The following is a 23,869-nucleotide window of genomic DNA, read 5'->3' as shown; positions in this document are numbered from 1 at the left end:
GAGAACATTTGAACCAACATCTTCCCCTCTTCTCACTCTCCCCCTCTCCCCAACCAGGAAATAAAAAATAATAACAACTCAGGAAGGCTGAAGGTGCCAGCCATAGGCTTCAGAGCCGCACTTCTGCTGGCGCCACAGAGCAAGCAGACTCTGCTTTGAGCTCCAGACATGGCAGTGGAACCATAAAGAGGAGGTTGCCCTGCTCCGCACTTCTTAATTCGCCTTTGCTACAGGCTGTCAGTCAGGCAGGATGAGAAGTCCTTGCTGTGAAAAGGCACCCATGCAATTCTGCTCGGGGTGGTGGGGTGGTGGTGGGGAACAGTAAGCGTGGAAGATGGATTTGAAAGATCCATTCGGAAGAATGACACCTCAATGCGGGGACTCTGGTTTGGGGTGAGGAAAGAACTCTCTCCCTCCCTGTGTTAAATTGGGCCACTGACGTATTCTGCTTAATCCCTTCCCCTGTATGGTTCAACTTGGCTCAGAATGAGTAATTTCCAGAGTGCAACTCTGTTGCAGCAGAAACAAAGCATCTTAAAGACCGACCTTTATAATTTTAGGGATAATTATTATTATGGTATAAGCTTCCCTGGACGACAGGCTACCTTGACAAACATGAAATGTTACCCCGCCACAAAATGTAGTGGTGGTCTTGATGGCCGTTGGTGCTTCTGAAACTGAATCGGACAAATTCATGGAAGAGGAGGAAGACGAGATCTAGTAAATTAGTTGTACTTAACATTTACACAGACAGCACCTTCCAATCCTCAAAGTTCTCGCAGGCATCTAGTTTTAATCCTCACAATCAGCCTTTAAAGTTAGGAATAAACATCCCCCATACTGCGGATGGAGGAAAGAGAGGCAGGGCAGACTGCCATGCAAGCCTGTTAATGGCCTTAAGTCTTACTGGCTAAAGGACACACACACACACACACCAGTTGCTGAGGGACAGCTTTTATCCACTGCTTGTGGACTGGATGGCCTGATACACAGGGCTTCCTCTTAGATGCTGGATAGCTAAAAAAGTTAACAGGACTGTAGGAGTTACAAGGTTGTAAGCAGGGTGGCTGATCTCTGTTAAGTCCTGCCATAGGGTGGAGGCAGGGATGCTAGGCTGCCAACTTGTTTTTTAATGCAGCATCAATAGTGACACAGTACAGGGCAGATAGTATAAAATAAAGAGGCAGCCAAATGAGAGGGAAATGGAAATTATGCATAAATGCAGTGACGTATTTCGGTTTTATTTATTTATTTCCCATTTACTTCCAACAATTTGTATGCTGTTTAATGACAGCTATTTCTAAGTGTTGCACAAAAGACCCAACACAATAAGGGCTAGAAAGCAGTTAAAACTGTAAAATCAGAATTCAATTTAAAAGTCTGCTGGAGTTTTTAGAAGAAGAATCCAGTAAGCACCAGAAGTTCAACATGGTGTGTGTGTGGCCTATGTGACCTCAAGTAGTCTGAGGACTTAAAGAACTAAGACAAGACCTTTCAAAAATAAAAGGAGGCAAGTTCTGAGTTCGATAAATTGCAGCAAGAGGAGAACACATCACTGAGGTGCTCTGGGAGATTATTACAAGCAGAAAGAAGGAAATGGACAGAGTTATTTAAGACAACCTCGAACCTTTTTTAGAGCTGACAGTTATGAAAGTTACTTAACTTTTTCTTCTTTTTTTTATTTTTCCTCATATATAAAAAAAAATGTTTCTTGCATGTTGTTATGTAAACAAATCTGTCAACCTATGGAAAGAAACGCAATAAAAAATTTTATAAAAAAAAAAATAGAGCTGACAGTGGTGGAGTTAGATGAGAAAAGCTTGTAGGTTGTGTGTGTGTTTGGCTCAGATAGGGAAAGAGAGGTCTTTTGGCTTCTTTTTAGCCCTGAGGAGGAGCAGGAAGTGAGGTCCTTGGTGGAGCTACAAAACCACCCAGACCTAAAATTCTACATGGTGCAAAATGAAAGCGCAGTGCCTCAAAATAAAATATACCATTAACTAATCAACCTGAAGCAGGAAAACCAAGGTAGACATATTCAGTTATGTCAAATCTGCACAATTCATTCCAATTAAGGGAGTTTTGACCAATATGCCCTAAAGAAAATGGGTGCCTGGATTTGAGCACAGAGAACCTGACTGAAATGAAGCAGGTGGAGGAAAGAGATAAAACTGATAGCTAAGGCAAGTTATCAAAGGATCTGCCGCCACCTGCTGGTTTATACAGTTCTTCAGAGCCACAGGATGGCTGCAACCCACTCACCACCACGGCACGAAGAGGGATCTGTTCGCTCAGCTTGCACACACAGTGATACATGCAAGGAAAGTTTATTATATCTAGTAAAGTGCAGGAATGTAACATCGTGACAAAAAAAAGCACCTGGCATAGTGAGTTATTTAGCAGGGATTTGAATACAATGCCCCAAACAGTAAATTCGCAATCAGGTAATCCAAATTCTGCACCAAGGAAACATCAATCTTACAATAAGCTTCTTTTCTGCGGTGAAGAGAGGGTGTTCTATTGCCCTCCATTTCGCCTGAGCGAGCCAGGCATATCCTCCAAACAGGTTCTCAAATCCACAGACACAGGATAGATAGGTTTCGTCTGGCAGGACATCAGTCAGAGCATCAACATTAAGAATCATATACAGAAATGCGATGATGATGCCTTGCTAGGCAGCAACACCCAAATTGGTCGCACTACCAAGGCAAATGGGGGACAGTGGCTTCCATCTACAGACACTCATCATCCACAATGAATGGACACCGGCCATGCTGACATTTTCAGCTCAGAAACTGGTTTTATTTTCTACAACTAGGAAAACAACATTTCTAACCATCTTCTCAGATAAGCAAAAACCATGGCCGCCTACTTTCACCAGCCTGAGTCCAGGGCAATGAGGGAAGTTAAGGAAAACTGATTTGTATCCAATCAGAGTAATCTGTTACCTGTGTCTGGCTAACAAGAGAAAGGAGTTCCTTCAAAACAATGAGAGAATGCTGAGCAAATACCTTCTTTTCAAAAGAAGTCTCTTAGTAGGCTTGACTTAGTAGAATGCCACTAACAAAGTATACATACAAATTGTGCTTTTATATATTAAACAACCATATAATCTTCTCAGCTCCAAGTACTCAGAATGAGGAAGGTCTTTTCCATATGGATTTTCAAAAACAAGAAGGCAGTTGTTGGCTGTACTGAAGTGGGATCCCTTCCCATTATAGAAAAGTTTCTTCCTTCTGCATAGATGGATTCTGAAATGACCAGCATATTATGACTCAAAAAAACCCACGCATTTCAGTTTGTCAGGACATGGTCGCTTTTAAAAAATGACAGCAATTATAACACAGTGACCTATATTGATAGTGAGCTATAAAGGGCCCAAGCCCTTGTATCATTGAAATGTAATGGCTAGAATGGTCAGAAATCTTAAAACAGGTACTAATTTTGAGATAGGAAACCAAGGGTTAACCTTTAAACCTTCACACCCAATGAGCTACAAACAAGTACCATACCCCAAATCTACACCTAATACATACCACAAAGGGCCACTGTTAACACATTTTCCTTTGCTCAGTAGAGTCCACCATTTTCAGCTCCCTGTATTTCCACTCCTCTCTTTCAATAGCTTTCATATTAGTATGGACCGACCTACATATATATATATCTGAAACTCCATGGGGGAAAGGCATAGCTTCCCCCTTCTCCAATCACTGCTCCTCCATTCTCAGTCAACCTCCCCCCCCCCAACTGCTTTGCAGCCTAAAAAAGGGATGTTGGGGTGCATTTGCAGGTGGTAGCAAGTAACACCTAGATTGGTCCAGAGCCTCAGTTACTTGATTTGGCTCTTGTCCGTTGGGTTCCTGGTTGGCACAGCAACCTACAATTCTCTGTTTGGCAAGCCAAGTGTGTTGCTGCCTGTGGGTGTGCATAAAGAAACAGATTGTGTAGCATTTAGGAACCTTGCTATAGCAAGTGACTGAAGTGCCATCATGTAACACCCAGCCAGCTTCACACCTCCTCTTGACACCACCCAGAAGTCACAAAGAAATCCCATTCAGAAGCAAACAAGAGTTCAGCCAAGAATCTTCTGTCATCCTCTTTGAATACACCATGTCTAAAGAAGTCTTTACACTGAGCTAATTAAAGAGAGAGAAGTAGGCAAGCTGAAACCCTTTAGCCATTCTGAGTAGCATTTGATCGTCTTGTCTCTTTCATTCCCACCCAGTGGCTACACAATCAAAAAAGAGGCTCGAGGGGCTGCACAGATAAGATGGGCTGGATCAGCTTCAAAGAAAGGATGCTCCTGCAGGTACCAGAACAGCAGGCAGCTACTAGGACATTCTGCTGAAAAAAACATTTCCTGCTTTCGCCAACAAATCTGCATGAACAATTAACCTAATTACACTAGCAACCACGTTCCAAATTGAAATAATCTTATCCTTACCAACCCATTCTAAGATCACACGCATACATGTTTTAAAGTGAATTCCATCATTCTGCAACCCCAACCCACCTGTTCATAATAAAGTTGTTCAGGTTTTGCTCTAGCTGCTTTTAACAACCAAATATGAACGTTGAACACTTATCCTATCACCTGCTAAAACAGTGACTAAAACAGAAAGCAGGCTCTGTTCACCTAGGGTAGCCAACCATGTAATCTGGAATGACAGTGAAAAATGCAGATGCTTTTTGTTGTAATACCATTATCTAAATCACTGTATTTTCAGAGCTGGTTGTTGATAAATGAAAGTCACATTTTATCCTGCATTGTTGAGTGGCACAATATAAGGGCTGCTACTGATAGGTAAATTTACACGATGTTACAGTCTTTAAAAGGGGTTCATGCCATCACTGGCAAGGATTCAAAAGACTAGCTCATTTTAAGAGTGCAAAGGACTCTGTGCTTGTGTTTCTTGAACAGCACACGCAATGCAGCAAGCTGATTTTGAAGCTGTTGGGTATTTTTGCAGTGGAGCTGAGAAGCAGTTTGCAATAGTTCTAGGAAGAAAGGTCAGGGAGGCAGAGCTATTACTTAAGTTACCATCCACTTACAGACATTCTCATTTCAGGGCAGGGTGAGGGGACTAGCCAACCATGTATCCTGTTTACAGTGGAATTCTGCTATAATGAACCATGAGAACTGGCATTTGTATCTAGCAGGAACAGGCAGCTGCCCAAGACGTTATCAAGATCTACCAAGAACAGTACCATAAAATAGCCTCAACAACCTGGTGCCGTCCCTGATGCTTTGGACTACAAACCTCATAAGCATCAGCAAACATGACTGTATGATGCTGGAGGTGATGGGAGTTGTAGTGCAAAATCTTTGGATGGCCGCAGGCTGGCAACAGCTGCCCTAAAGTTGGGCAGGGTGGTTAAGGACTATGGAAGTAGTAGGAAGATGAGGTAGATACAGTGCATGGCAACAGAGTCATATTTCTGCTCAACATCCAAGGGGTGAAAAAAGCGAGAGAGTAGCAGAGGACATGTCCTGCCTCATAAGCCCTACAAAAATCTAGAGCAAGTTCCAGAGTGCAGTTGTCTCAGAGGACAACTCCCTTGGCACCTGCCTACCACTAAATGCCTTGCTGTTCATACATGCTCCTGCTACAATCTTCAGACAACACAAGGAGGGAGCTTAGCACCAAGATGAAACTGAGAAACAGAAGAGGCTCAGAGCCTGTTACCTTCAGGTTTTCTCCTGCTGAAGGAGAGTTGAGGGGGCCAAACATCCTGCAGCACATTTCCTTCTCCTTCAGCATGTAATTTCTGTAACAGCTGCAAAACAGGGCAAACTGTATGATCACAGGGTGTCCACCAGCCGAGTTTAAAAAACAACAAGGTCTTGAAATTAAGCCTGCCCAGAACTCGAGTGCTTCCTCAGAAATAGGAGGCAAACTGTTCCAGCACAAGCACAGCAGCTGCATCTGGCCACTTTTTGCCCTTGTTTCAATGCTCAAAACCCCCATCTCCTTCAGCATAGCTCACCGTGTACACAGCTTTGGTGATGTCTGAAACAAAGGCTTCGCCAAACAAAAGTCAAACCCAGCATTTAGTCTCAACTGTAGAACATGGCCAATATGATTAAACTTAAGTTATAGTTATTCATGAACAGAGCAGCTCAGCAGCTGAGAGATCTTGCTTTATGCATGAAATCCCACAATACTTTTCAGTTGTGTTTATACCTATGCAGAACACCTGCCAAGTATGGAAGCCAGAGCTGTTCTTACTAAAACACTGCCAAAAATCCATGTGTTCAGGAAAAGCAAGGCTCACAGATCTGCTGGTGCTCTATTTCCAAGCATGTTTCAGAGGGGCAGCTTTTGAGGACCAAGGAATTCCCCCTCATGGCCTGTACACTTCCCAGTCCAGGGAAAGGAAGCACACAAATGAGGGAGTAGAGGAACAGGTGGCCTCAGCAAGCAGAGGTTTTGCCAGTCTTTTGCCGATGAAGAAAGCCATCTTAAGTGAAGGATAAACATGGCCTAAACCTCTCCTAACAGAACAGGGAAAGGCTGCCTGTCAAAGGACAGGCAAGGCAAAGCCACAAAGGCTAGTTGCCTCCATAAGGCATTCATTCAAGGAGAGCCAGGGAATTGCCTTGTTATCCCTTCCCAGTACTGCCATGGAAGGAGAACTCTATTCCCTCACACTCTACATACAGCACTGCCATGGTTCTGATAACCACACATTTTTTTCTGGATTAAACAGAACTCCCAAGGATGCTCCCAAAGGTGGAAAGGGGGTGGTACCCATGCACCTGACGCTTGCCCCACTGCAAGGACATTGACCAGTTTACAGAGTTTGGGATTCAATACCCCTAAAAGCTTCCCGTGCTCCCACTTACTCAGTCTGCTAGACAGTTTAAACATAAGAGTACAGAGGCTTCAACACCACAAGAAATAAATCTGGACAATTATATACAGAGAAAGCAGTTCACAGCTAACTGATTATCCTAACTTCAGTAAAGAAATAGCTCCCTCACCTGGCCAGCTTCTTCAATTCATTGTTAATGCAATGGTTGAAGGGCTGCTGTTTCTGAGCTTTCACCAAAAAATCTCGAGCTCTCTCATACTCTGCCAGAGAGAAACATGCCTAGTAGACAAAAGAATCATCATTATTGTTTAATTTGGTATGCTGTTCCTCAGGGGGGTGGAAATCTCAGCATGGCCACAAAGTTAACAACTGGCAAAGAGAAAACTCACCAGTACTAGCAATGTACAGAAAGCCCAGGAAAGGAAAAGCTGCGCATGGTCAGATGTGCACCTGGAAACTTTAAACTTGTTGAACTGACCGCCCTAAATAAATCCTGGCTGCCATCCCATAGATAGAATGATGCATGCAGAAGGGAGCTCAAGTAGAGTTTTGAGTGGGAGGTGTGCCTCAGTCTTATCCTGCAAGGGATACTGTGCTCAGCCTGGCAATGATAAACAAAATGTTCATGGGAAGGAGTTGCAGAAGTGTTTGAAAGTAGAAAAGATTTTGCCGCAGAAAGTGCTTGCAGAGGCTAGATGGACACCTGCAGTGGGAACACTGCATCTCCTGCATTAGACTAAGTGGCCTCTGGGGTTTCTTCCAGGTTCAGGTCCATTATTTTTATTGCCCACACCTCCCCATCAGGCATTTGAAACTTGGAAGACTAAGTCCACAGCTGCTCCTCCTCCTCCTCACCTGAGCACACCTGAAGAGGGCTTTGGCATTCTTCTCATCCAGCTTCAAGGCCTTCTCTCCGTAGGCAAGGGCCCGAGCTGGCTGCTCCAGTTTCAGGTAAGTAAAAGACAAGTTCAGGAAGACCAGAATCTTGGCAGCATCAACTTTGACTTGCTCAGCTTCTTCAGCATTCACACGGTGCAGCAGTGAAGAGGCCTAATCAGGGATCGCAAACAAGTGCTGTCATTTTATAGTCTTACATAAAACTTATATTGATTGTTATACACACTGGGCTGTGTGGATATTGACTTAGGAGACAAACATTTCCACATAAGAAAAACACTATCAAGCAAAAATATTCTCTCATTTGAGAGCCAGTTACATATTTACATTGTAGATTTTGAAAAAAATATGGGCAAAACTGTATTTTTTCACTTTAGGAATCTAAAGCAACTCTGATGGGAAAGCATGAAATAAGATTACAATGAACAATTAAGGTGGTTAAGTGACAATATAGTGCTTTTAAACTGTTCAACTAAACATTCTCTTCCATCAGATCACCCACTCCTTTCTCATTTTATATTTCAAAATAATTCCAGGAGGTGATCAATTCCCATCTCACACTTTGGGGGCAACACATTACAGCAGACTTCATGAATCTGGCAGTCCTCCACATGTTTTGAGCTACAACTCCCATCAGCCCAGTCAGCACACTCTGTCTTGGGCAGCTAACAAAGGAAGCAGGGTGAAGGAGCGAGTAAATAAGTATAATATGCAAAGTTAAGTGTGCTGGGCAGGGCTGATGGGAGCTGTAGCCCAAAAGCTCTGGAGGGTACCAGACTGGTGAAGGCTGACCTAAAGAAGTTCTCTGACTTCTGGAGACCAGCCCTGCCCTTTGCTTGACCAGAAAGGACTACCAAGGTACAAATACTAGCATGATGGGGAATGGAAAATACAGTGGTACCTCGGGTTACATACGCTTCAGGTTACATACACTTCAGGTTACAGACTCCGCTAACCCAGAAATAGTGCTTCAGGTTAAGAGCTTTGCTTCAGGATGAGAACAGAAATCGTGCTCCGGCGGCGCGGCAGCAGCAGGAGGCCCCATTAGCTAAAATGGTGCTTCAGGTTAAGAACAGTTTCAGGTTAAGTATGGCCTCCGGAACGAATTAAGTACTTAACCTGAGGTACCACTGTAATTGCAAAAGGCCCAAATTAAATTTCCCTTTTGCATTACTTGTGACTCACTTGCCCCCACCCTTCTCATTTGCTTTACTTACCCGTTTGTATCTTTCTCTGGCATCCATGAAGTGCTTCTGTCGGAAGAGGTAATTGCCAAATTCCCGCTCGGTTTCAGCCACCTTCAGCACTTTCTGCAGTGGAAACTGGGCCTGTTGCTCCTGTGAAGAGAAGCCACAATCTGGTCATGGAGGTTAGTATTGCTGCATGCCACCCCAATGTTGCACACCGTCCGAATCTCTGAGTGCTGCAATATTCCAGGGATTCCAGATTTCTTCAGAATGGACAGCTGAGAATGTGGTGTCTGTATGATATATGGTTTATTTATACATATATACAATCTGAGCCTACAATGGAGGGGTTCACAGCAATAACACCCTTGAAGTTTTGCTTCTCTCAGTCACAGCCTTCGATTCAAATAGAAAGCAGGCATAGATCTCCTAGCTTGGAGCCAAGCTTCTAGCTCACTCCCCATTCTGGCCTTTGTCTTTCTAATCACCAGTGAGTTGTATGGTGCTTTATAGTATCTTTTAAAAACTGCTCGGTAACCATCTTTGGTGAAGAGTGATACAGAAGTCTCTTAATAAAACTAAAGAAAAACTAGCAAACTTACAGGAGTCAGATTAAAGAACTCATCAGATTCTGCTGAGTCCAGAAAGTCCAGAAGCTCAATCTCAAACAAGACTGTGGCATTGGGAGGGATCAAAGGAGGGCAGCCCGCAGCTCCAAAAGCGTATCTTGGCTTGAACAAAAATCTTGCCAGCTCTCCTTTCTTCATTGTCAGCAGACCAATCTCCATTCCTCCAAGAGTGATGTCTGGGAAAGCAAAAAAGAGCAAGGTTTATTTCTCAAATGTATGCACTGCAGTATTAATTATAGTGGAAGACATCCTCATTGATCCAAGGTGCAATTCAGATTGGGCCTGACCCAGGACAATTTGGCCCCAACTCAGGCCCCCAGAAAAATCAAATCTTTGGATACATGAAATTTGGAGAGCTATCCTGGCCTCCCTCTTAAAGGATCCCAAATAGTTTGCTTACTATCATAGAAACTAGGCATGAATGCACCTAACAAGTCCAGTTTTTATATTTAAGTGCTAGTGCACACACACTATTTTATTATCTCTTAGGAACACATGGTCATTCTGAGCTTACCTTCACCAAGTTTCATGAGTCTATGATTCCTTCTGTAGCAGTTTGTGTCAAAGGGTCTGTCCATGTGTTCCAGGTAACCTGAAAATTTCACTGAAAAAGTTAAAAGTTAGAGGAGAGTAAATCAGTTTCAGTTAGGAAGGTTGAACATAGTTTCTATTTTTATCCATAACAGACAACTACTACAGTGGTACCTCTGGTTACGTACTTAATTCGTTCCGGAGGTCCGTTCTTAACCTGAAACTGTTCTTAACCTGAAGCACCACTTTAGCTAATGGGGCCTCCCGCTGCTGCCGTGCCAGCACCGCACGATTTCTGTTCTCATCCTGAAGCAAAGTTCTTAACCTGAGGTACTATTTCTGGGTTAGCGGAGTCTGTAACCTGAAGCGTATGTAACCTGAAGCGTATCTAACCCAAGGTACCACTGTATGTGTGTATCTGAAGAAGTGTGAATGCACACGAAAGCTTATACCAAGAACAAACTTATTTGGTCTCTAAGGTGCTACTGGAGCCTTTTTTTTAGTTTATATATATATATATATTGACTGCATCAGACCAACATGGCCACCTACCTGAATCTAGACAACTACTAGCAATCCTTGTTTCCAATAAACCATGCTGTATTGTCCCAGGAGCTTGCTGAGAGCACATAAATTTCATCCATTACGGAAAAAATGCAAAATTAGAATTATGGTGTAGCATTTGCTCATGCTTTTTCAGGTTCTGTAATATTCATCAAACTACATTTTCCTGCATTCATTTAAAAACCTGAAGGCAAAAACCTAAGGGCTCCCCAGTAGCCTTAGAAGCTACTCACAGCAAAACAGTCTTTCCCAACCTGCTGCCTGGGTCCCATGGGACTGATAGGAATGGTGGTCCATAACACCCGAAGGGCAGCAAGTTGGGGAATATTACATTAAAGTCTAAAGGACCTGTATGACAAAAGAGTACCTGCTCACTTCCACCATACTCTTTGGGTGCTAAAAAGCACAAAACAGCTTCAAACTGGGAGTTTGGGGTTGCTTATTAAATGGAAACCTATCCATTCTTAAGGAAATCAGCCCTTAGTGCTCACTGCAAGGACAGATCCTGAAGCTGAGGCTCCAATACTTTGGCCACCTCATGAGAAGAGAAGACTCCCTGGAAAAGACCCTGATGTTGGGAAAGATGGAGGGCACAAGTAGAAGGGGACGACAGAGGACGAGATGGTTGGACAGTGTTCTCGAAGCTACCAGCTTATGAGTTTGACCAAACTGTGAGAGGCAGTGGAAGATAGAAGTGCCTGGCGTGCTCTGGTTCATGGGGTCACGAAGAGTCGGACACGACTAAACGACAACAATTAAATGGAAACCACAAACAAAATCTACAGTGTACACCCATGAGATTTTAGGTCATTGGCTAAATACTTAATCCATGCTTGGCTAAAGTACTAATACCACTCTTATTTAAATGTTAACATTCAGATTCAGAAAGCCACCCTCAACATTGCTAGAATTAGCTTGTGAGGGAAAGTGCACAGGGAATCCTTCCACATAGTCCATATTAAATCACACATTAAAGTGCTTCTTGGGGGGTTATAAAGGGAATTAATGGAAATCAATAACTTGTGGTATAAACCACCATTCAAATGTCAAACTGGATGGTGCAGATGTCAACTGAAAAGGCAAGTTAGCTTGTTAAAAGAACAAAATCCACTTTAATTTGCGCCAAGACCAAACTAGGCATGAACATGTCTAGTTTTTTTCTCATTTAAACAGAACAGTGGTGCAGAGTGCTCATCCTTTCCCCTTCATCAACATGGTCCTGACCCACATTCTCACACCCCAGCTCCTATTGGTACCACAAGGCAGCTTTTGGCAAGAGGAGGGACTAACATCCAGGCCACAGCAGGAAAGGGGACAGTGGCTATTCAATGCAATACTATGCATTTAGAGGGCCTTACCCATTGCCTTGGTAAGCCTGCTTAACACCACAACCATAGACTTGTCAGCACAAGGTTCTTTTACCTAATATGGATGCATCAGGAGGCACCGTTTCACCAGAGCCGGCACGGATAATCTCTTTCAACACTCCATGGTCTCCAGTAACATCCTGCATCCGTTGACCGAGCCGGTGGTAAGGAGACTTTGGAAAAAAGGGTATGGCAAAGCATAATGTTATTTATGGACTGCTTAATGCCAAGACAGGCTTCTGTTGTATTATTAGCATTAATGTTGTATTATTAATATGGATTTCCTCAAATGTCTTTTTAAATCGGGTCAAAGCTCAGTGGCAGAGGACCTGCTTTGCTTGTAGAAGTTCCCAAGTTCAATCCCCAACAGGATCTTCCAGACAGGGTTGAGGAGTGACCTCCGAGTCTGAAACTCTGGAGAGCTAGTATCAGCCAGCCTAGATAACACTTGGCAGTACTCTGACTCAGTACAAGGCAACTTCCTAATGAATGAAACTATTGCTTAAAGCCACAGCATAGAATAAACAATGGAGCATTCTGATATATTTGATGGACTGATATATATAAAACAGAAAAATAATACACCCTCAAAGTGTAAATCATGCACTACCCCTCTACAATTAGCTATAAAAATGTTAAAAATAAAACAGAAGCACCCATAAATCTCCCAATGGTTTTGGAACTTGCCCACTGTTTTCCTCAGTTGCCAGAGGCCATTACATATATGCCTGCAAATATGAGTCTTGCAGAAACTGGAGAATGTGAGTAAGTGCTCACAGTGCTCATATAAGTGACAGCCATTGGGAGACATCCTTGGCCTCACTCGTGTCACAGAATGTTATTAAACCTCCAGTCCAAGAAAGCAGAGGGCATACATTGGAGACAGAAGGCTGTAGATCATTTCCTTAAATTTATGATGGATGCACAGACTTGCAAATACTGTATTATGTAAACTAGCTTTGGCTTTTTTGGACTCTTATATAAATTCAAATTTAGCCCAAACTGCCAAAGGCAAACCTATATATACAACACATTATATATTAAGAGACTTGCCTAAAGATATATTTATTGTTCATGCTAATTCTACATGAACAGTAGCATAAGTGCTTTTTTTTTTAAGGGAACACCTTGATTTGCACTGGCTTTGGCAGTCCTTATGGTACTGATATTTTGCTGCATTGGTTTGTTTTGCTTTTTACTAGTCCTCTCTTTCACAGCAAAGCTGTGCTTTTCATTGAATCCTACAGTTGAAAGAGACTACCAAAGGTCATTGAGTCCAACCCCCTGCAATGCAGGTATCACCTATTGTTGTCGTTTCATTTCAGCAGGTGCCTCCCCTCAGGTTGCCCTGAGCTGCTAAGGTTGGTTGAGGCAGTAAAAGAGGAATTTCCCTTTCTCTTTTCTTTTTGAGGGGAAAATGTACTCCTCGCATGCTCAGACTCAGCAATCAGTTGGGCTCTATCTTCGAAGGGGGAAGGCAGAAGCTGAAGGAAAGAGGTTCCATCCCTTTGTTGTTCTCCTCTCGGGTAGAGGGAGCGCCAGGAGGAACTCTACTCATGCCCAGAGACACCAACGCTCACCATGAAGCCCCCCGCGCCGCTCCCGTCCCCCGCCTGCCAGCTCTCCTCCTGGCCACCGCCTCTCGGCTTCATCCTGCAACGGCTGCTCTCGCCGTCGCCCTTTTTTATCCTCACAGCGAGGCCCAGCCTTCCCGCCCAAACCGCGCGGGCCAATCACGGTACGCCCCTCCCGACTACGCCCCCGCCAAGGCCTCGTGCCGCAAACCAGGCCACGCCCAGCCCCCGCGGCAGAGCCAATTCTGTGCCCTCGGCAGCGTCCGTGGAGCGGGGGGGGGGGGAGCGAGCGTGGTGCATGATGGGGCAGTGGGTCCTCACCCCCAGAGTTTTTTTTATTTACCGACACGCCCGTTTTTCATCTAAAATGGGCTCCCGAAGCGGCTTTAAACGCGAGGAAGCTCGAGTTAATAATAACGGCATGGCATTAATGCTAGATACCCTGTGGGTGTCGCTTTGTTTTTGTTTTTTTACTCCCAATTAACTTGCAAGAGTAAGCCCAAAGAAATTTAATGCGCCAAAGTTAGCCATGTCTTTTGAATCCTGCTCTAATGTGACTAAGACTGGATGCTACCCATTGACTTAAATTTTAAACTTTGCCCTGTTCTATCTTTTAGAAAGTTTTCTCCATGACACAAAACCATGACAATTCTTAAACTTCGTTTATTTCATGGTTCCAGTTACAGATATGTAGCCGTGTTGGTCTGCCATAGTCAAAATAAAAAAATTCCTTCCAGTAGCACCTTAAAGACCAACTAAGTTTATTTCATGCGTTTTGGTCCAGCAAGAGGGGCAGGGGAGCTTGAAATAGCTTACAAGCACACTGGTTTACATAATACAACATTTGTCATCATAAAAAATTAGCCGCCAAAACAATAACAACAAAATCCAACAACATGTAAGGTAAAAGGGTAAAGGTGAAAAGTAAAGGACCCCTGGATGGTTAAGTCCAGTCAAAGGAGACTATAGTGTGTGGCACTTATCTCATCTTCCCACCACAGCGGTACCTATTTATCTATGGTCTGCTTTCGAACTACTAGGTTGGCAGGAACTGGGACAGAGCAATGGGAGTTCACCCTGTGACGGGGATTCAAACTGCTGACCTTTGGATCAGCAACCCAAGTATAGCATGAATGGATGGTGGTGCGTTCAGTGACTTCTTCCCACCTCGAGCACAAGCACAAAAACTGCAAGTAGAAAGCAGACATTTCCAGCAGTGGGATTTGCTCCCTGTGAGATCCCTCACCATCTGGAAGGACCATGTGGTGGATACTCTTTGGTAGTTCGGGAGGCTGGCAATAACTCGGTATTTCTGAAGGATGAATAAAAATGGATTTCCCATTCTGCTACTGTGTCAGGTTGCACCGTGGCTGCATCACAATAGTCTTTAATTGCAACAGGAATATTTGTTTACTCCTTCTACACTGCCTAGAGGCTGCAGAATTAGGTACATACAAAAATTTTTAAAGCCCTTGATCGAACATGTTACAAAAGCATGGGAAGCAAAGCTAGTATAAAAACAACTGGACAATTCAGCCACCTTGGGTAAACTTTTTGGGTGTCTACTAAACAAAGGAGGAAAATAAATCTGGATAACTTCATGTTTGCTGCTTGAAGCTCCTTGGATGGATGGATGGAACCACTGCTTCAATGGTCCTCTTCCATTTCTAGGCTCCTTTCCTTGTGTTCCTTTCAGCCTGCAGGTAAAGGTAAAGGTAAAGGGACCCCTGACCATTAGGTCCAGTCGTGACCAACTCTGGGGTTGCGGTGCTCATATCGCTTTATTGGCCGAGGGAGCCAGCATCCAGCTTCCGGGTCATGTGGCCAGCATGACTAAGCTGCTTCTGGCAAACCAGAGCAGCGCATGGAAACGCCGTTTACCTTCCCGCCGGAGCGGTACCTATTTATCTACTTGCACTTTGACATGCTTTCGAACTGCTAGGTTGGCAGGAGCAGGGACCGAGCAACGGCAGCTCACCCCGTCGCAGGGATTCAAACTGCCAACCTTCAGATCAGCAAGTCCTAGGCTCTGTGGTTTAACCCACAGTGCCACCCGCGTCCCTTCAGCCTGCAGGTAGGGACTGTCAATTCTTAATCTTTCTAAAGCTCACTTTTTAGGTGCTAAAGGAAGTGGTAGAGAGGGAAGCTTCAGACTAAGGAGGATAGAACACTTAAGAACAGGCATGGGGAGTCCATGGGGCTGCCGTTGCTACTGAACTACAGCTTCCACCAGCCTCAGCAAGCTTGGCCAATGGCTGGAGAAGATGGGAGCTATGGTTTGGAAACACCTGGAAGGCTACAGCTTCTCCACCCCTGCTTAAGAGCAACCCATAACCAGCCTTCCCCAAACTAGTGCCATCAGTCCTGACCAGTATGTCTGTACTCCCATCAAAACAGGCATAATAGAGCTGAGTTGGCTGTGGCATTTTAGCCCAAGTAATCTTGAAGGCACAATGTTGGCAAAGTGTGCATTAAAACGGATTAAACATAATGCTCTGGTGCAACCTCTAAAGTGCATTTGCGGCAGACCAAAGGGATGTCATGGGAAAGCATTTTCAAAGACATCGGTAGGACAGTTTCAGCCTTTAAACTTCCCCCCTTTTTAATGTGGCCCCATGGCATTGGCAAATGCAGGACGATTGTAGCAATGTGTCAGGAAGCTGTATGAAATCTAGCCTTTAAACTTCCTGGTGAAGAAGACTAAAAGGCAGAGAGGGAAGCAATGGGCCTTTGAAGTTTAAGCATCAATTAACTGGCATGTTTCCTAGAGGCAGCCCAGAGGCAAGGTGAGTTGGTTGAACAGATTGAGAGTGCCATCAAGGACAGTTAGCAGGGAGAATGACTGAGCTGATCCATGGACCATGCCATCTAGAAAAAAGGAAGTTCTCCTCCTTGGGGGATCACTGGGTTTCTTCAAAGCAGGCACCAAAAGGTATTGAGCTGTCTCTCTCACTTGAGATGCTTAACTTGGCTCCTTGATTAACCAGCTATGTTCTGACTCCATCAGCTGAGCTGAAGGCAAAAGGTTCTCAAACAGACCTCTGGAGCCCACCTTGTATATGTGAGGACTGATCCCTTGTGAGAATACAAATCCAGTTACACCTTGATCAGGATTTCTCTGGTCCAGATTGCCATGCTTTGGAGCAGAGCAGTCTGTGGCTGGTGCCTTTCTCCCCTGCAGCTGCAGTAAAATGACACTCACTCTGCAGCTCAGCAGGCAGGAACTGCCCACTTACAACTTGGTGGGCTCCTGGGCATTGAGCCCATCATCTTCTTGGACCTGCAGCATGGTGGGCGTAGGCAGGACAATGGGCAACGTGTTGGTGCCCCGTTCATGCCAACACATGTCCAGGATGGGGTACAGCTTGCCCTGGAACTCTGCTTGAAAGGTGTAAATTGGTACCAGTTCGTCAGGGCTGTCGGCATTGTAGAAGGTCAGCTCACCCTTCTCGTAGTGCAAGTAGACCCCGATGCGCTGGGGGCGGGCTGAGAGCGGCAGCACCACGCGTGGGTTGTTGAAGGCCTCATAGACCTTGCCCTCCTTCAGGCCGATTAGCCACACCCCATGCTCAGGGCTCTTGTTCAGCTTGCCCTTGCGGCTGACTGTGGCTTTGACGATGCCCAAACGCCAGTGGCTCTTGAGGCCCACAATCACCTCCCAGTAGTGCCTCCCCCAGGAGAAGCCCTTGTTACCCAGGATGCAGTTGCTGTAGTCAAAGCGGTCAGGGTTGCTGCCTCGCCTCTGGAAGAACACCCCACACTGGACCATGGTGTTTCCCTTGGACAGCTCCAGGATGGGGTGCGCACTCACCGGGTCCAGTTTCAGCATCTCTGGAGCTAAGAGAAGGGGTGAAAATCAGGAGGGATCCTGAGCAGGGGTCAATCCACCTTTTACAGGTAAATATAATTCATTTTACAATGACAAGGAACCCACCCATCTCTTTACTCTTCACAAAAGCTACCTCCTCCCTTTTTACCTTGCCAAAGCCACCCACCTCCTCCCCTTAGACTCAACAAACCTTCACAGCTTACTTGGACCACCTGCCTGCTGCTCTGCTCTGCTCTGAGCTGCCCAACTGCCCACTTCCATCTTCATTTATGTCCTCCTCACCCTCTGATGCTGCTGTGATGGCCCAGCAGCTCTGAGAGCCCAGCTTGGTGTAACACTCTAGTTTGCAGTGTCACCTGTCTGGGGACAAGTGAACTGCAGTGTGATGACACTTACATTTACCGTATATTATGGCATATGTGCAGAAATATTGTGCACCGCTTAAAGCTGTTTAAAAACCTGTTTATAAATGCAATACAATGGCTCTGCGGAGTTGTTGTCCACAAAGCCTGGAGAGCACCAGGTTGAGGAAGGCTGCTTTAAGACCTCTGAGGAGCCTGTTGGCTTTCTCTCCAACAGCGGCTGTACCTGGGAGGACTTTGCGTAGTAGTCTCTTCCACACCATCATCTTGATGTCATCTTGGTGGAAGTCGGGCTTAAAAGAGACTGCGCTGAACATACCATCAGCCAGATGCTGGCGGGGGAGCTCAGACCTGGGGGAGCAGGGCAGCATATTGATTTTCATCATGATTTTAATACTTGAGTCTTAATCATCTGCTACAGCTTTCCAACTACCTGGCCCCAATTTAATTGTTGGAGTGATGCTGCTGAGGAAGCACTCTGACCTTGAAGATCTGCAGTGGCTCCCTCATATTTGCAGGAAAGTAGGAGGGCATAGCTCTGGTTGTGGACTACAATTCCCTTCAGCCCCAGACAGCACAGCTGGGAGTTGTAGTTCAGAGCAACAGGTGGGCACCAGGTTTGTGAAAGCTGCATTAAATAATTGCTCTGGGAGGAAGATAATGAATACGTGTTGCATCTTGGGGTGGGGGGAGGTTGGGGAGACTATGATTGACATGCATCTGATCCCTTGTTGCTTTTTGACCATGGGCCCATTCCACGGATACCCTGAGAGATCATGGAGCATGGCCTGACTCCACAGTGCACACATACACACACTTTCTTTCTCTCTCTCTTCCCCTCCCCTTTCAACATACCTGGAGGGAAGAGATCTGTATTTCTGTAAAACAAGAGATGAAGAAAGCTTTAATGAGCTTATGCTGCTACAGCATCTATAACAGAACCTTAGGCTTAGAGGCAGGACACAGGGAAAGGTGTGAAAAATGTGGGCAAATTGAACTGGGGCTGTAGAGCACCCCTGCTTTTATGGACCCCACAGCTCCTATAGCCCTCCTCTATACCCCCAAACCCTCAAGTTGAACTTTCCCCTATGTGAATCACTGTGTGGTAGAGAGAAGGTGTTGTTGGCCATTTTATTTTCTGCCTCAGACAGCACCAGGCAGGCAGACATACCCTTATGAAATCCAACTGGCCTTCGTTGTTGAGTTTCTCCAGGGAATTCTCCAGCTCCTTCAGCTTCTGCAAGATGTCTGTCGTCTGATTCACCTGGACTTCAATGGAGGCAATAAGTTGGCCTGCGTCCCTCTCAATCCGCCCCAGGAACCTAGCCTTCTCCTCATCGATGTACCTGTGCAGTTCCTGGAACTGCTTCCGAACCACCCATTTGAAGACATCGGACTCATTCTGAGGGGGAAATCCAGAAACACAACTAACACTAGAATGCGGCGTGGCTTAATCTGAGTTGAGGTGTGCACGGGTTAATTCTGGCAACTGCCTTCTGGGGCTGTTTCCAAGAGGCTCCCTGCCACAGCGCTCTTTGGTAGGAGAAGCTGGTGGCAAAGCTTGCATTTCAAGTTGGCTTGACCCTGTGTCCTTGGCAGCAAGATTAAGAAGTTTGCATTTTAACATTCATCATTGAAGATTCTGTTGGATATAGGAGGTATCAAATTATATTTTAAATCATTCAGTAGTATGAGTTAAGGTTCAGATTCAAGGTTTTGTTTTGTTTTTAGAATCTAATTTTGAAATGAAACCTGAACATTTTGGAAACTGGATGTTAATTTCCACAACTCAGTTCCCAGTGCTGAACACAGTTAGCTCCCTGGACCCAACATATATTCTGATTCCCTGGACGCACCGCAATGCGCGTCTTGTTGTTCATCAGCCTGCTGACATGCTCATCCAAGCTCCCCTTCTGCTTCTGCACCTCTGACATCCACGCAGAGAGCTTCTCCTGAGGAAACAGAAACAGCTTTAGTGGATCAGGCCAAGGGGAGTCCAGCTTGCCGTTACGTTTCCAGCAGTGTCCAGCTGACGTAAAGGGGAACAGTTCTAGGTCAGTGGGGTCAAAACAGCTGCTTTGCATGCAGAAGCCCCTGGATCAAGCCCTGGCAACATCTCCTAGTAGGACTGGGAAATATTCCCTGGCTGAAACCCTGGAGAGCTACTGCTAGTCAGTGTGTGCCAGGAGTGAGGAACCTCACCTGGGCCTTGGAACTCTTCCCAAGCCCCACCCCTTCTTCCTAGGCCATGTACCTCCTGGCTCTGCTTTGCACCTTGAGTGTTTTTGCCTGGCTGGAAATATGTCCTTGAACTCGACTAACACCTTTTGCTCATGGACAGAGGAGAGAGAGGGGCATGTGACTGCGTATAGAAACATGGCTACAGTGCCAAGGTAACATTTACATTCATTGCCCGGCCCACTTTTGCCTCTGGCCCCACCCACCAACCTGGCCCCCTTGGTAGGTTGCCTGGAAGACTGAAAAAACCTCCCAGCCCTAGGGTGGGCAATACTAAACTTAGACCAATGCTCTGACTCTCAGAATAATGCAGCGTCCTATGTCTCTGTTTTAAGATGGAATTCTAGGCCATACACCCCCTACAACCATCTGGAGCCCCCACTCCAGGTACCAGGGAAAGAGAAACTCAGATATGGAAAGGATACATGTAAGTTGCCTTCTGCTGGGTCAGACCTTTGATCCATCTAGGCCAGAATCGCCTTCTTTGGCAAAAGAATCTCTTGGGGGTCCCCTCAGGCAGGGAAGAGGCTTTCCACACACACACACACACACACACACACACACACACACACACACAACCTGTTCAGATATCTGGGAGGTGGAGTCAGGCCAGGGGTCAAGGTCAGGGCTTTCAATTCACAAGCTCATTGTTAGCATAGGCATATGCTAGCACTAGAGTCTGGCTCTGCTGGGAGTCAGACACACCCATTTGTGGGTAGGAGAGATTTGACCACTTCTGGCTTATCTCTGTCCTACCTAGTAACAGGCACACTCAAAGGAGCCGGGACAGCCTTGCTTTGCTTTTCCATTCCCATTTCCAAGGCTCTTTGTTTGCCTCAAGGCAAACCTTGTGGCTCATTGCTTCCTCTAGCTGCCCTTGATCACAGGCACCTGATCTACACGTGATTCCCCACACCCCCTTTTCAGAACACACCTGCGCCCAAAGCACAACACGAAGCACCAGGCTGGGGGAGGCTGCTCTAGACCCCCAAACAAATAGCAATGTTGCTGAAACCTTCAGCATGCAAGGCAGGGGCACTATGACCCTTCCCCATATTACACCAGAGAAGATATGGAGCTACCTTTCACCAAGGAATGTAGATGCACTACTACTGAACTACAGCCCCTTCCCTTCCTTTTTTTAAAAAAATAAAAAATTAAGACACTGAAAGCTGTCTTGCTGGATCAGACCAAGGTCCACCTAAATTGGCAACCAGCAGGCATTTGGTGGTCCACCAGGAATCTGTTCAGGATCCGCCTTCTGCCTAAGCTCCCCACACCATCCAAGCACTTACCTTCATCCGGCTGTAGATGGTTGAGATGGGGGTGACCTTATGGTGCTGATGGGTGCCGATGGTGCCGCAGAGACCACAGATCACCTCTTGGTCTTGCTCACAGAAGAGGCTGAGGGGGTTGTGGTGGTTAGGGCAGGACTCCTCGTTGGGATCTGAGCTGCCTGCAGCATGCAGCGCCTCAATAATACGAGCCAGGTTGACATTGGGTGGGGAACTGCTGCAGTCCACAGCCTTCCGGCACACTGGGCAAAGGAACTGGCTCTCCAGGTCAACTGAAAGCGCGACCACGCAGATCTTGCAGTATGAATGCCCACACTGGAGCATCAGGGGCTCTTTGAAGACTTCCAGGCAAATGGGGCAAAGCAGCTGGTCTTCCAGCTGGTCGATGCTCATCTTCCTGGCCATTTTGCCCACCAGTTTCTTTTCTTAACCTAGTCCTGGAAGCCCAGCACCCTGTCGTGGGAAACTCCAGTTGTGGGGGGCAAGGGGAAATGAGAGCAATTCTTGTTCCTCCTGATTAACAGACCTCCTGCAACAAACGAGAACCGATAAGATGACAAGTAAAGAAGCAATGCAATCTTAGGGAGAAGTAAGAGTGTCCCTGAGCACACGCAAAGCAAAATAACAAGGCTGGGACTGGGGGAAATGAATTTGCTCCTGAGTCATGAAAACAGGAAGGGAGGAAGGAAGGTCAGCATCCAGGTAACTGTCATTCCATACTTACCAGGAGATCAACACCTGGCTCCTTTGCTCGAAGACATCAGAAGTGCTCTGCAGTCCCAGGGGCACCAGCCTTCAGGCAGCAATGCCTACAGGGCTCTCTGGCTCTTTTAAGGAGATGCAACAAATTTGCTTGGGAATGGCATTACAGAGTTGAGAGGGGAATAGTGTGTGTTTTCTTCAGTGGTGGAAGAGGGACAGTTAAAAGATGCTGAGGAAGCTAGAGTGACAGAGGAACTGTAACCCCCTTAAGTGCAGAGATGGTGAATCTGTGGTGGCCCTCCAGAGTTGGTTGGTCTCTGATGACTCCCATCAACCTTGGGGAAGGACCTTTGCTCAGTGGCAGAGTACCTGTCCCTGGTCCAATCCCCATTGGCATCTCCAGGTAGGACAGGGAGCAGCCCCATCTGAAGCCCTGGCAAGTCATTGCTGCCAACCTGTGTTGACCAAGGAGAGCATCCTTACCTTCCACAGCTCAGTTGCCTTTTGCTTTCCGCCTTCCTTGCTCACTTGCCCTTCACCCATAATCACAGGGCTTAGAAAACACCAAGGCTTGGGATTCAGAGACCCTTCCTTTTGGGGAAATGCTCCTGTCCGCAAAGAGTCAACTACTTCTACCCCCTCAAATCAATCCATGTGTCCCCCAAGCGGGAACTCCGAGCCACACAACTTACTGTGAAAAATCAGAGGTCAGCAGCACATCCACCCATTCATGCGTCTGCACATTTACCTTGAATGTTCACCTTGCAAAACATTTGTTCTCCTCCCCACACACCCTGGCTTGGCCACGCCTGGCACTAATTTATTTGTCCATCAGGCGCCAAAGACTTCTTTACGCTTACCGACTAACTGGCAACAGATAAGACTTCTGGCTCAGACATTACTTTTTTCCAGCCTTATTGTTGCAGGGTAGACTTGAAGTCTCCAATGTTGATGTTCCTGAGAAGAGAAATAAAGTTGTACAAAAGCAGCCTTGCTGACCTTTCGGGGTTCAGTGAACCCCAAGTTTCCTTGATGGCCACCAAAATTGCAAAAAGAAAATGAGGGAGTAATGGGAGGGTGAGCAAGAGGTGTTGGGCTGATACCTGTTTGGTGGGAGCTAGCTAGGTCTCTGTCTCTGTCTCTGCTGGGCATTTTTCAAAAAGAGTTTCATCTCAGCTATCTGCTGAGGGTCCTGGTTGTGCTGACCCTTAGAAAGTAGGCCTTGTGCCAGGACCGGCTCTGCCTTTGACAGATGTGTGTGTAGTGGGGTCAGAGCTGCTCCCTGTCAGCAATTCCCACCAAGGGACAAGTTCCTTCCTGCAGGGGCTTGGGGGACTTCCAGTTGCTCAACCCCAAAATCTTGTTTGCTGCAACTTTGCCTGGATTATCCTTCTTCCCTAGGAAGTCAGCAGGGAATTTCAAGTCCTGTGCCTGGTTTTATTTGAGACGTTTTTTTGGTCACCGTTGGAATAGTTTTTATACACAGAATTGTTCTCAATTTACCTATAGAACTGTTTATAATCGTTTTTGCACTTTTCTTGCTTTATGGTCCTGTCTTACCTGTGTGGCCTGATGGTAAAGGCAGGGGCACAGATAAGAAATCTGATTATATAACTGAGCCACTTATTGAGCCTTTTGAGGCTGAAAGCGGTATACAGTACAAGTCTTTTCAGGCTGCAGCCCTACACATACTTCCCTGGGAGTAAGAGCCACTGAACTCAATGGAGCCCCGTTATTCCAAGTAGACACGTACCACTGCGTTACACTGCGTATCGTTCTGCATTGGGATGAGGAGCTTGAAGCCGGCGTGCTGCCGAAGCCTTTGATTTCTCTCCGAGGATTTTTTTGGGAAGCGCTAGCGGCTGTGAAGAATGCCACATC

At 45.9% G+C, this 23,869-nt stretch overlaps 2 protein-coding genes across 8 annotated transcripts; both read right to left on the bottom strand.

The window, feature by feature from the left end:
• Window positions 1-608: 608 nt before the first annotated feature.
• FKBP6 (FKBP prolyl isomerase family member 6 (inactive)) lies at window positions 609-13,728 on the bottom strand. Of its 2 annotated transcripts, none has more exons than XM_081172289.1 (9): window positions 13,569-13,728; window positions 12,044-12,161; window positions 10,041-10,130; window positions 9,500-9,702; window positions 8,928-9,047; window positions 7,669-7,863; window positions 6,983-7,092; window positions 5,685-5,775; window positions 609-677 (listed from the first exon to the last, which is right to left on the bottom strand). In XM_081172289.1, the coding sequence occupies exons 1-9, from the start codon at window positions 13,638-13,640 to the stop codon at window positions 624-626; spliced, it is 1,053 nt and encodes a 350-aa protein (XP_081028415.1). In that variant the 5' UTR covers window positions 13,641-13,728; the 3' UTR covers window positions 609-623. The 2 variants fall into 2 exon arrangements, with proteins under 2 accessions (XP_081028415.1, XP_081028416.1); XM_081172290.1 differs by lacking the exon at window positions 609-677 and adding an exon at window positions 2,773-3,248.
• Window positions 13,729-16,133: 2,405 nt separating this feature from the next.
• TRIM50 (tripartite motif containing 50) lies at window positions 16,134-23,868 on the bottom strand. Of its 6 annotated transcripts, XM_081172287.1 has the most exons (8): window positions 23,681-23,868; window positions 22,849-22,945; window positions 21,287-21,815; window positions 19,610-19,705; window positions 18,925-19,155; window positions 18,609-18,631; window positions 17,980-18,104; window positions 16,134-17,399 (listed from the first exon to the last, which is right to left on the bottom strand). In XM_081172287.1, exons 3-8 carry the CDS (start codon window positions 21,689-21,691, stop codon window positions 16,795-16,797), a joined length of 1,485 nt encoding a protein of 494 aa, XP_081028413.1. In that variant the 5' UTR covers window positions 21,692-21,815; window positions 22,849-22,945; window positions 23,681-23,868; the 3' UTR covers window positions 16,134-16,794. The 6 variants fall into 6 exon arrangements, with proteins under 6 accessions (XP_081028413.1, XP_081028409.1, XP_081028410.1 ...); XM_081172283.1 differs by having other exon boundaries at window positions 21,287-22,945; window positions 23,742-23,868; XM_081172284.1 differs by lacking the exon at window positions 23,681-23,868 and having other exon boundaries at window positions 22,011-23,345.
• Window position 23,869: the final 1 nt, after the last annotated feature.

The sequence above is a fragment of the Podarcis bocagei genome, assembly GCF_964188305.1.
Source record: "Podarcis bocagei genome assembly, chromosome: 15".
NCBI lineage: Eukaryota > Metazoa > Chordata > Lepidosauria > Squamata > Lacertidae > Podarcis > Podarcis bocagei.
This window is presented reverse-complemented; position numbering and strand designations above follow the sequence as displayed.